The following is a 13,782-nucleotide window of genomic DNA, read 5'->3' as shown; positions in this document are numbered from 1 at the left end:
CCCTCCCTCCCATGGTGTTGGCATCTCTTGCCTCTCCTCTCCCTTCCCTAATCTTCCTTCTCCCTTCTCTCTCCCCAGTTAGGTGCTGCTGCAGCAGCACTTCTCATCCCCCCCCCTCCCCAATTGAGTGCTGCTGCAGCACTTCTCTTCCCCTCCCCCTCCCCAATTGGTGTGCAGCAGCAGCTTTTCTCTTCCCCCCCCAAATTGGGTGCACCAACTTTTCTCTTCCCCCTCCCCCCCAAAAAAAAAAATTGGGTCAGCAGCAACATTTCTCTTCCCTTCCCCCCAAAATGGGTGCAGCAGCAGAATATTTTTCTTCCCCCTCCCCTCCCCTATTCGGTGCAGCAACAGCATTTCTCTTCCCATCCTTCCCAGCTCACAAACCTGGTAGTCGCTAGGCAAGTTGTAAGCTTCCCTCCATCGCTGACCTATCTTTCATAGATCAGCGATGGAGGGAAGCTTACAACTTGCTGCTTTTACTTGCTTCGGGCCTTCCTCTTTGCCGGGTCCTGCCTACTTTCTGTTTCCGTGAAGGAAGAACCCGGCAGCGAGGAAGGCCCGAAGCAAGTAAAAGCAGTAAGTTGTAAGCTTCCTTCCGGGGCTCTGTGTGCGTGCTGGCTTCCCTTCTCTCCTAAACCGGAAGTTGTGTCCCGTGGGGGGGGGGGGGAGGGAAGAGAAGGGAAGCCGGCATGCACACAGAGCCCCGGAGGGAAGCTTACAACTTACTGCTTTTACTTGCTTCGGGCCTTCCTTGCTGCCGCGTCCTGCCTTCACAGAAACAGAAATTAGGCAGGACCCGGCAACAGGAAGGCCCGAAGCAAGTAAAAGCATGCTGGCAAAAAAAAAAAAAAAGCAGGCGTCAAACAAAATTTTCGGCGGCAAGTCAGCCCGGGAAGGAGCATCGGTGGCAGCAGCAGCAGGATTAGCTGGGCGGTCATCTAAATCAGCCGGGCGCAGCACCCGGCTGTAAGGCCCTGGGGAGAACACTGCTTGCAAAAGCCAATTGAGGAGGGTGGGGTAAATTTTCCAAATTTTTATAGGTATCATCAAGCCTATATTTTACGTCAAGGTATGTATTGGATCCTCTCAGAATTCATAGATAATGCCCCGGATTGGTTGTATTTAGAATGGCGCTTTTGTTCCCTTTAAATTTAGTTCATATGCCAAGTATCAATATACCTAGGAGATATAAGGAGAATAAAATTTTAATGGATACATGGAAAACATTGAGATATATTAGCAATTTAACACCTATTCCAATTAATAAATCAACTAATCAATCCTTATGGATAAACTCCAAGATTAAAATTGGCGGATATCAAGTATTATGGAAGAACTGGATTATTGCGGGTATTCGAACTCTGAAAGATGTTATTTCAGATGGTAAACTGCTTGAATTTTCACAATTGCAACATAGATTTGGTCTTAATAAATCACAAAGTTTTAAGTGGTTGCAGTTGAAGCAGGCTATTCAGGTGGGTTTCCCTGAATGGAAGTATCTTAATAATCAATATAGTCTGGAGTTCCTATGCTTCCAAGCAGACTTCCTAGGATATCAAGCCGCATTGTGGTGTAAATTGTTATCTGGATACTTGAATAAAAAACCAAATGTGGTCTTAGAGACATTTGGAGCATTGAGATTAAGCAGCAGATTTCTGCATCTCAGTGGCCACGAATTTGGTCTTGGAGAATGAGAGTACAGTGCCAACATCTATGAGGCAAACTTGGTTTTTTTTGTTGCATAGAGCGTTTTGGACCCCTGTTCGTTTACAAAAGTTAGATAGCTCTAAATCTAATAGATGCTGGCATTGTAATCTGGAACCAGGGACATTGGATCATCTACTTTATTACTGTTCCTGTATTAAGTTATTTTGGAATTCAATTTGGACTCAAGTAAATTCTCTATTGGAAAACCATGTTGTGCTTTCTTATGATACGGTTTTTTTGGAATGGTTATGAGAAAAAAGAGTCAAATATCATCACACAACAATAAACTTTTATTAATTATGACAGGGGTTGCCATTCAATATATTACCAATAACTGGAAAAATTACAAAAATCTTAATTACACATTCTGGTGGAATTCGTTATGTCATATTTTTAAGATGGAAAGAGCATTAGCGTTGCAAAAAGGGAATTATAATAACTTCGTAAAGATTTGTGGGCCATTGGAAAAGTATTGTAATGAATAGGCATCATTTTTCTTCCTTTTTTAGATTTATTATATGCACACTCAGGGTTGAAGGGAGGATTTAGGGAGGAAATTTTATAATTATGTTTATAATAATAGTATAATATATTTTATATAGAATAACTGATGAAGGGTGGGTGGGTAGGGTTTATATTATTAATGGTCTATTAGATTTTGTGTGTCAGATTTTAAAGTGCTATATTGGAATCAATTTATGATATATTTAGGTGCACTTGTTTGATTTTAAAATGAATAAAGAATTGAAAAAAAACAAAACAAAACAATGTAAGAACCTAATATTTCAATTCATTCACCTACCTTATACAAACTTCCCTTCCCCTTCCTCTCTTTGGTTCTAGGCATGAAACCAGGTCAGAGGAAAGTCCTGTTCACGTGCTTCAGAAGAGCTGACAAGCGAGAGGTGAAGGTAGCTCAGCTGGCTGGTTCTGTCGCTGAGATGTCAGCTTATCACCATGGTGAGGTAAAGACCTGAGGACCATATTAAAATCCAAATAGTTTTAACAAAATGCAAGGCTTGATGGGGTCATTCCATGCCTGGATTGCAACTCCCCTTTTCTGTATCCTGGTGGATAGTGGAGGCCCAAAAGGTAACTAGAAATAGGATCCAGGCAATAGTGTTCTTTGCTGTTATGGAGTTTCTGTTGACATCTGTGTGATGTCGGTAGTATGTCCAAAACTGGCAAAGTTTAAATACCAAGAAATGAGACTGGCAGTGAGGTTTATAGTAGAAGATAGGGGCTGAGGTCAGGACTCTTACCATTTTTGAGAGGCTGGGATTTAATGAGCCTTTATTGTTGCAGGTGCATGATCTTCAGCAGAGGGATTGTAATGTCATCCTGTGCAAAGCCCATGCTAATACAGTCAAACCTCGGTTTACGAGTGCTGTGGTTTGCGAATGTTTTGCAAGACGAGCAAAACATTTGCAAAATCTGCGCCTCAGAAACCGAGCTTGCCTCAATTTGCGATTCCCCCCCCCCCCTCCTGTGATCCGGCATCCCCCCCCACCTCTGCTCGGAGAGAACAAGAACTAGAAAACCTTGAGCATGCGCAGATGCTCAAGGCCCAGCACAAGCAACAGGGAGGATATTCGGGCACCGGCATGTCCTGTGCGTCGGTACTGGTGCCGGTGCCAGAGCGGGGTAAGCAATTGTGTTTGAGTGGGGGGTGCCGGATCGCGGCGTGGGGGGGGGGGGCGGATGCCAGATCACGGGGGGTGTGGAGTGGCGCAGGTGGCCTTGGGGGTGGGAGATAAAGTGGAGCAGCGTTGATGGCCTCGGGGGGAGGGGAGGTGGAATGAATCAAACGAGTTTCCCTTATTTCCTATGGCAAAACTCACTTTGATATACAAGCAATTTGGTTTACGAGCATGCTTCTGGAAGGAATTATGCTCATAAACCAAGGTTCCACTGTATTATGGTTTGTCCTCCTGATTTTGTACACACGAATGGAAGGCACTACTCTAGTGTTTTTATAGGTTCTATAAGTATGTAGTTAGAAAAGGGACAAGATTTGTAGCCATCTTGAATATGTAGTTATTTGTGCTGGCGGTTAACAAATGTCCTGGCTTCATTTTTTTTTTTTTTAGCAATCTCTCATGATGACTATAATTAATTTGGCCCAGAACTTTGTGGGTAGCAATAATATCAACCTCCTACAGCCTATTGGTCAGTTTGGCACAAGGTTGCACGGAGGGAAAGATGCAGCAAGCCCTCGATACATCTTCACTATGCTGAGGTTGGTACCAGCGTCTCTCCTCTTTGTATGTGGGCCATAAGACTATGGACATGGTGATCCAAGGCTTTATGCACATCATCTTAACGAGTTGCTGGGTCTTCATTTTTCTTTTCAGCCCTCTTACACGTTTACTGTGTCCACCCATGGATGACAATGTGCTGAAATTCCTCTATGATGACAACCAGCGGGTGGAGCCGGAATGGTATATACCAATCATCCCCCTGGTATTAGTGAATGGTGCTGAGGGCATTGGCACAGGCTGGGCCTGCAAGATTCCCAACTATGACACACGAGAGATAGTGAACAACGTTCGTCGTATGCTGGAGGGGGAGGAGCCTCTGCCCATGGTAAGATGTGAAAGATGTTACCAGTTAATATATGATTCTAGAGTTGGTTATCTGTTGCTTGTACAAAACTGGAGCCAAGTTTGAGAAGTGAAAATGCAGAGTCGCTTCATTCCTTTGTGTTGGTAATACCTGGATATAACCAAAGGCTGGTTTCTTGCTCAACAACTGTTTTCTGCTTGGGAAACCAAGTCTTTGGTATGAATGCCTAATGTGTTTTTGCTTTTCATCTATTCAGCTTCCCAGTTATAAGAACTTCAAGGGAATGATTCTGGACTTGGGTCCAAATCAGTACCTAATAAGTGGAGAGGTGTCTGTGCTGAACTCAACCACCATTGAGATCTCTGAGCTTCCCATCCGGACTTGGACTCAGGTAAAGAGTGAGCCCGGTAGGAGTCATGCTCCATCCTCCTGCTGTTGTGATGCGTTCACACATACTCCTTTATAGGACATTGATACATTAGGCCAGTGGTCTTCATTAATTTTTAAGCTGGAGCCACTTTGAATTTCTAATGAGCTGAAGAAGAGCTGCCAAATGTCTACCCATGTGGGGCCATGACACTGATGACCAGTGTGTGTCAATACAGTAGCATACAGCCCATCTTCAGTCTTCATTTGGGAGGTATCCTCAAGGTTGTTGTGAGCATGTCCAGAAGTGTTCTGTTTTGTCTACTGAGAAATGCCTTGTCCTTCAAACACACAGCTCTTTCCCTTTCTGTCCTGAGCCTGGGTAGAGAGGCAGAAAAGCAGACAATAGAGACTATCCCTAAGTTCTCTAGTTGCTGCCGTCAGCCCCTGGGCTTTGCATTGAAGAACACTGCATTAAGTAGTTCTTCCTCTGTATCTTGCTACTCTGTCTGTCCTTCTTCAGTACTGTACTGTACCTCTGTAGAGCAGGCTCCAGAGTATCGCATGCTGAGGGCTTAATCTTTCAAGAAATATGGTATCCATAATCTTTTTATTTTTTTATTTTTTTTTTTTTTTTTTTTACTTGTATGACTTGTCTGAACCTTTATTTTTTTTTTTTTTGCATTATATTTTTATTTTCAAATTTCACAAAAAGTGTACACAATAATAAAATACATTGGATACATGTATGGTATCACTTTTATGTCTAACACAATGTATATCTGAATTTGATTTTCCCCTTCACCCTCCCCCCACCCCTTCATCCCTTTAATATAGTATTTTCAAATTTTATAAAAGTATACAATATATTAGAATACAATTGATAATTATTTAATAACATATTTATATCTAATACAATATATTTTGGATAAATTTATTCATTTTCCCTCCCCCCACCCTTCTATTATCCTTTAATCATGTGTTACATTTTGTATCATATATTATAATATATTTTATATAAATTGTTTTCCTTACCCCCCCTATATGTGTGTCATAAAAAAAAAAACTCTAAAAGAAGAAAAGAAGAAAAAGTATTCTATTATTTAATCATTACAGTATTTTGTCAATGGCCCCCATATTTTTATAAATTTATTATATGTCCCCTTTTGTATTGCTATTATTCTTTCCATTTTAAAAACATGGCATATTGTATTCCACCAAAATGTGTAGTTTAGGTTGTTGTAATTTTTCCAATTGTTAGTTATATGTTGAATGGCAACCCCTGTCATAATTAATAAAAGTTTATTATTTTCTGGTGAAATTTGACTTTTTTTTCTCATCATTGTTCCAAATAAAATTGTATCATATGATATTGCAATATGATTTTCCATTAATTTATTAATTTGTGGCCAAATTGAATTCCAAAATATTTTAATATAAGGACAATGATATAATAAATGATCTAATGTCCCTGGTTCTAGATTACAGTGCCAGCATCTATTAGACTTAGAACTGTCTAGTTTTTGTAAACGAGTAGGGGTCCAAAAAGCTCTATGTAATAAAAAGAACCATGTTTGTCTCATAGACGCTGACACTGTACATCCCATTCTCCAATACCAAATTAGTGGCCATTGAGATGCATTAATTTGATGTCCAATCTCAATGCTCCAAATGTCTCTTAGACCATTTTTTGGTTTTTTATTCAAATATCCAGATATTAATTTATACCACAATGCGGCTTGATGTCCTAGGAAGTCTGCTTTAAAGCATAAGAACTTTAAACTATATTGATTGTTTAATGATTTCCATTCAGGGAACCCAACCTGAATGGCCTGCTTCAATTGCAACCATTTAAAACTTTGTGTTTTATTAAGACCAAATCTATGTTGCAATTGTGAAAAATCTAGCAGTTTACCTTCTGAAATAATATCATCTAGAGATCTGATTCCTGCAATAATCCAGTTCTTCCAAAGGATTTGAGCTCCGCCTACTTTGATCTTGGAGTTTATCCATATGGATTGATTAGTTGATTTATATATTGGGATGGGTGTTAATTTATCAATAAATCTCAATGTTTTCCAAGTATCCATTATTATTTTATTTTCTCTGTATCTTTTAGGTATATTAATACTTGGTAAATGAACTAAATTTAGGGGAAACATAAGGCGCCATTCCAAATATAACCAATCTGGTGCGTTATCTATAAGTTCTGGGAGGATCCAATACATACCCTGACGTAGAATATAGGCTTGATGGTACCTATAGAAATTTGGAAAATTTACCCCTCCCTCCTTAATTGATTTTTGTAAGGTTACTAAAGCTATTCTAGGTGTTTTACCAAGCCAAAGAAATTTTGTTAAAATTCTATTAAGCTTCTTATAAAAGGACCCCTGAAAATAAATAGGTATCATACTCATTTGGTAGCAAACCACAGGCAACATCATCATTTTAATAGTTTGAACTCTTCCCCACCAAGAAATATGTAATGGGTTCCATTGCTCACATAACTCTGTAACTCTTTTCAATACAAATTTTTCATTTTCTTTTACTGTATCTTCAATTGTTTTTTTAACTTGAATGCCTAGATATTTAAATCCTTCTTCTTTCCATATAAATGGAAAAGTATCAAATAATCCTTTTACACAGTAAACATTCAAGGGTATAATTTCAGATTTATTCCAATTAATTTTATAACCTGAAAATTTGCCAAACTTATCAATTAATTCCAATAAAGAAGATAAGGTAGACTCTGGATTTCTCAAATAAAGTAAAATATCATCAGCATAAGCCGAAATTTTATATTCCATATCTGAATATGGAATTCCTTGTATCTCCCTCGTTTGCTGTATTGCTAACAATAAGGGTTCTAATACAACATCAAATAACAAAGGAGATAAAGGACAACCTTGTCTAACTCCCCTCTGCAATTGAAAACCATCAGATATCTTATTATTAATATTTAATCTTGCAATCGGGAAGCTATACAGTGTTTTTACCATTTGTATAAATCCAGAACCTATACCAAACCATTCTAAAGCCTGATACATAAAATTCCATTCTACCCTATCAAATGCTTTCTCGGCATCTAATGAAACTGTAAATGTCGGTTCATCCATTTTTTTTGATAAGTTTAGCATGTGAAATAATAGTCTAGAGTTATTGGAGGAATGTCTTTTAGCAACGAAACCCGTTTGATGCATATCTATAATATGTGGGAGAGCTTTGGCTAATCTTAAAGCCAAAATTTTCGCCAAAAGTTTATTATCAACGTTTATCAAAGATATAGGCCTGTAGTTTGAAACCAAAGTAGGATCTTTATTTGGCTTAGGTAAAACAATTATTATTGATTCAGCCATAGTACCTTTTATATTACCTTTTATAAGTTGTGTCTGATATAATTTTAATAAATGTGGGGAGAGGATATTTTGAAATGTTTTATAAAATTCTACTGTGTAACCATCACCACCTGGAGCGGATCCAACTCTAAGAGATCTCAATGCTGTTTCTAATTCTTTTAATGATATAGGTTCTTCTAAACTTCGTTTTATATGATCAGGAATCTTAGGTCCATTTATTAAATCTAAAAAATTTTTTCCATCTTTTTGTTTCTCCAAATAAGGTTCGGAAGAATATAGATCCTTATAAAAATTTAAAAATTGTTTTAATATTATATTTGTTTGATTTGTTATTATACCATTATCTTTTATTCCATTAATATTAGTTCTTCTTTTTTTTGCCTTAAGATAATTTGCTAATAATTTTCCCGCCTTATTAGAACTTCCATAATACACCGTTTGCTTGGAAAACAAATCTTTTCTTATCATTTTTGAAGTTAATTCATTATATTTACCTTTTACTTTCAAAAGAGCTTGCAAAACTTCATATTCCCATTTACTTATCAATTTAGCTTCTAATATTTTTATTTCTTTTTCTAATTCTATATATTGTTTTTTAATTTGTTTCCTAATAAAAGCTGAATATGATATGATATTACCCCTCATAGTTGCTTTAAATGCATCCCATACATTCTCTATAGATGTATCTTCCACTAAATTTATTTGAAAAAATTCATTAATTTGTGTTTTAAAATTTTCTAAAAATTTGTCATCCACAAGCAATGTATTATCAAATCTCCAAAGAGGTCTATTATTTTCTAATTGATCTAATTGTAATTCTATCCATATTCCCGCATGATCCGAAATGATAATAGGATCAATGGAGGCTTTAATCACTTGTTGCACTTTATTTGTTGAAACAAAAATATAATCTATTCTTGAAAATGATTTATGAACCTGTGAACAAAATGAATACTCCTGATCATTAAAATGAAGAATACGCCATATATCTTTCAAATCACATGATTGAACTAAGTTGTCTAGACCTAAAGATTTAATATTTTTACCTGGTTTTTTATCCAATAATGGATCCATTACAGCATTAAAATCTCCAGCCACCACTAAATTAGAGGCAGCCAGTGGTAATAACATATTTTGTAGCTTTTTGAAAAATTCTGATTGATTCGAATTAGGGGCATATATATTAAATAACGTCAGGGTATCATTTCCCATACCTATATCGATATGTATCCATCTTCCATGTGGATCTGAATTTTTTACCTTTATATTGGCCATACATTTTTTATTTATAAGGATTGCAACCCCTGCTTTTTTACCCACTGCTGGAGCAAAAAAACATTCTTTTATCCATCCACCTGATAATTTCTGTGATTCCTTCATATTAAGATGGGTCTCTTGCAGACAGTAAATATCTGCATTTTGTTTTTTTAAAAATGTTAATATTTTTTTCCTTTTAATTACGTGATTCAGGCCATTGACGTTGATTGAATATATTTTAAAAGACATTATATATTTTTATATTTTTCATTATCTTATTCTTCCTCTCCTCTTTCATATTTAATAACCAAAAAATTTTCTTCATGACACACATATTTAACCCTAATGTATCTCCCTTAATTATTCTAATAAATTTTCTTCTTATCCCTCCCTTTCCCACCCAATACATTGGCTGCTTAAGGATACACATTGGAACTATAATCCTAACATTCTCCCCATTCCAGGCAATCAATATTTAATTGTTTAAACAAATTTCCCTTCTATCTATCTATATTGATCTTTTATATTTATTTAATCATTTTCCATAACATTTTATTAATGTATCATTTTCCATTTAACAATATGTTAATTTGTATTTCCTTAGTATTATGATTTCAACATATAATTATTTTAAACTTATATGCAGTGTATTATTTAATAATTTTCATATATTCTGTTCTTTCTTTCATATAATTATTATTGTCTTTTCTTTGTATTGTTTTCCTCCATTTCTTCAAATGTTTCGATATGTTATATTTCCTAATTTTTCATAGAGTCTTCAAAACCTTCTTAATATATTATGTTAATATATCATAGGTTCAGGTTTAGAAAGAAACTCTTTTAGTTTTTCGGGATCCTCAAAATATAACGATTTGTCTCCAGATGACACTCTCATTTTCGCTGGATAGTATAGACCATATTTAAATCCTTTTTCTTTGAGTAGAGGTCTCATGTCTAGTAATCTTTTCCTTTTAGTTGCTGTGTTTTTGGCGAAGTCTGGTAGAAACCATAATCTTGAACCTTTATAATTTAAGTTTTTATCTTTTTTTGCGGCATTTAGTATCTCTAGTGCTTGTTGGTATCTCAACATTTTGAAAATGATTGGTCTTGGTCTGTTTTTATTTTCTAAATTTTTTATTGGGATTCTATGCGCCCTTTCGATTTCAATTGGTTGTTTCAAGTCTAATTGTAGAATTTTTGGAATTAAATTTTCAAGGAAAAGGATAGTATTTTTTCCCTCTAAATTTTCTTGTATTCCGAAGAGTTTGATGTTCTTTCTTCTTCCTCTATTCTCGTAATCCTCCAGTTGATCTTTTAATTTATTTAATTCCAGGTTGTCGTTTTTACATCTTTTTGATTCACATTCTATAGTTTCCATTTTTGATTCTAGTTCAGTTGTTCTTTTGTTGTTAACTTCCATTTGTCTATGTATATTTAAAATTTCTTCTTTCATTTCAGACATATTAGTAATAGTTTCTTTCAGCATTTGTTTGATTTGTTTTAATTCTTCCATGACTTCAGCTTTGCTTAATGTGTCTGATTCTTCGATAGGAAGTGGTATCTTGCTTGGTGTTATTTGTTCTTGTTTCTGTCTTTTTGCAGATGTACCAGCCTCATTTTTGTTTTGTCTGGTACTTGCCATGTTATTGTTCTCTTTTTCTTTTTCTTGGTTATTATTATTTCTTGTATTTAAATCTTTTAGATTTGGTATTCTTAGGTTTTTAATCTCTTTTCTTCCAAGATTTTGTTATATATTTGAATTAGAAATTTTTCTTTTTATGCTCTTTTCTTTTTCCTTTATCTATGTTAGTTTGAAAATTCTTTTCTCACTTTTTCAATGATATAGGGGAACTCTTTTTTTCCCTCCTCTTACAAGCCCAATCGCAGCTCTGATTAAGGAGAGTAACACTTTTTTAGAGTTATTTTTCCTATTTTGACCAACTTTAAGCAATTTTCTTCTGTTTTTTCTCAGTGTCTCTCAAATTCCTCAATGTCTTGCTGTTTCAGTTTTTTTTAAAAGTTCCGTTGAACCTTTTCTCTGTCTCCTCTCTCACAAGCCCAATCGCAGCTTTGTCAGAGGAAAGTGATATTCAGTATTTATTTATTTATTATTAGTAAGCTGACATTTATTTGTCTTCAGTGCTTCAGCACCCGATTTCTGAGAGAAAATGCAAGTCCTTCTCTCTCTTTTTTTAATCCCCTTTTTTTTTTCAAAGAATAATCTTTTTTTTTTTTTTTTGTTCAATATAGCTGGTCAGAACACAGATTCCTTTTTCACAATTTTTCCAATCAATCTGATCTTTCACTTGTACTTCGCGGTTTCAACGCTGCATTCAAGTTCAATGAAACCGTCAAAATCACAAATGGTTCTCTTCCTTCCCTTTTCTTGTCTGCACTTATCTCACTTCAACTGCCGCAATTCAGGTTATCTTTTTTTTTTTTTTTTTTGTCTATTTTTAATCGGATCACAATCTGATTATCTGGTCTTTCACATTCATCAGCATCAGTACTGCTCCAAAGTCTCCCGAATCAGTTGAAATACAGACAGTTCTCAGCTTTCCTGACTTTTCACAGCTTCCTCTTTTTTTTCTGTTTCAGTATATATTTGTTCAGAATAAAAACTTTTCTCCTCTTTTTTTTTCTATTTCGCCAAACTGTTCAATCCCATCTACCATGCTGTTTCAGCATTCAAACTTCAATAAACCGCCAGCACTAACGGTTCTATGCCTTCCCGACTCTCATCAGCATAAATCGCGCTTCAAATATATCAATTCAGCTTTTTTTTTTTTTTCTTTAGTTATATTTTATCAGAACATATCCATTCTTTACATTTTCTCAATCAAACTTATATCTCATAGTCTCTTGAAATCGCCGACACTGACAGCTCTTTGCTTACCAACTTCCTTCAGCTTTTTTTTTTTTTAATTTCAGTTCACGTTCGTCTCTCAGTCTCAGCACTGCTTTCAAGCCACTCTAAAACCTCCGAAAACACAGACTGCTTTCCCGATTCTCATCAGCTTCTTGTTATATCTGGTCAGAATATAAACATATACCTCAGCGCTGTATTCAATTCTTTGTAACCGTCAGCTCAAACGGCACTCCGCTTTTCCGTCTCCTGTCTGCACATACCCTTCTTCAAATACCGCAATTTAGGATTTTGTTTTGTATCTTTTATTCAGCTTTCCGTTTATATATTTTTTATACAATTATTTGAAGGAAAAATAATTTTTTTCTTTATTTCATTGCCTGGATGGTGAGGAGCTTCAGGATCACACCTCCATCCGTGCTCGCGCTAAGCCACGCCCCCTCTATTTTTTTATTTTTAATATTTATGAATAGTTTAAATGCATTTTAAAAACACCTATCTTATCTATTTGTTCATTGAATAATACATTAATTCTTTGTATATCTTATTTCTTAATACATAAAAATATCAAATTTTTGTGCAACTTCTTTAAGCAAGCCCTGCCTTCCCCCCTCCCATTCCACCACCCCGGTGGGAGGATGTGTGCAGGAGATGCATAGAATATAGAAATATAAGGACCATCAGTTAGTTGTGGTAATACCCTTTTGGAGACTAGTCCAAGTTTCATAGGCCCCCCAAATTTTATTATAGCTATGGATTTGATTTCAGTTTTGGAAGAAAAATTCATCATTTTAAAATTTTGTTAAAAACTATAACTATGCTGAACTGTTGCTTGTGAACAAGCATCTGAAAGATTTTTTTTTTTTTTTTTGTATAAATTAAGAAGTTTAATTGGATTTATGTTTTAACTTTTGAATCAAAGTTCTACTTAGTTGGTCAAAGGAATAATACCCTTCCCATCCCTGTAGACTTACAAAGAGCAGGTGCTGGAACCAATGCTAAATGGGAGTGAGAAGACACCTCCCCTTATCACAGACTACAACGAATACCACACAGATACTACCGTCCGTTTCTTGGTGACCATGACAGAGCAGAAACTGGCAGAGGCTGAAGCTGTGGGACTACACAAAGTCTTCAAACTCCAGTCCTCCCTGACCTGTAATTCTATGGTATGTCTAGGCTTCACTACTATCTGGGTACTTACCAATGTTCTGCTCTTTCACCTTCATTAGGCTTTAGTTGCTGGTTGCTAGTTTTAGGCTGGTGAGAGAGTGAGAGAATTAATGAACAATTCTTTATCGTCTCTCCAGACCAGCACAGAAATTGATGGTTATAATGTACCTTGACCAGCAGGTGGAGACTGAGACAAACTTTTGGCTGTAGTTATAAGTGGGCTGTGTAATCCCAAGTACAATCAGTCTGTTCTCAGTCTCCAGAAGGTAGAGTTGGTAAGCCTGTGCAGTCTTTACCTAGGTTAGTGTAGGGCTGTTGGATTATGTTTAAATTGGCCTTCTTGTCCCTGTTTGTAGTGCTGTATTTAACTTGTGGGAGGGGGACCCTTTTGGGGGTCTCTCTGACCTTGGAGGGGGGAGGGTGCCACACTGGACTGGTTGAGTCCCTCTCCCCATTTTCCCCACCTCCCCAAATTTTTTAGAGGTGCCTCAA

At 36.2% G+C, this 13,782-nt stretch overlaps 1 protein-coding gene across 3 annotated transcripts in view; it reads left to right on the top strand.

Moving 5' to 3' along the window:
* The window catches only part of TOP2A (DNA topoisomerase II alpha), a 276,538-nt gene that overhangs the window by 162,453 nt on the left and 100,303 nt on the right, over positions 1–13,782 (top strand). For all 3 annotated transcript variants that reach the window (XM_033918323.1, XM_033918324.1, XM_033918322.1), the window contains exons 19-23: positions 2,551–2,672; positions 3,798–3,946; positions 4,062–4,293; positions 4,529–4,663; positions 13,086–13,286. In XM_033918323.1, the coding sequence (XP_033774214.1) occupies positions 2,551–2,672; positions 3,798–3,946; positions 4,062–4,293; positions 4,529–4,663; positions 13,086–13,286 (839 nt within the window). The remainder of the gene's footprint in view (positions 1–2,550; positions 2,673–3,797; positions 3,947–4,061; positions 4,294–4,528; positions 4,664–13,085; positions 13,287–13,782) is intronic.

This window comes from Geotrypetes seraphini, chromosome 13 (assembly GCF_902459505.1).
Source record: "Geotrypetes seraphini chromosome 13, aGeoSer1.1, whole genome shotgun sequence".
NCBI lineage: Eukaryota > Metazoa > Chordata > Amphibia > Gymnophiona > Dermophiidae > Geotrypetes > Geotrypetes seraphini.
This window is presented reverse-complemented; position numbering and strand designations above follow the sequence as displayed.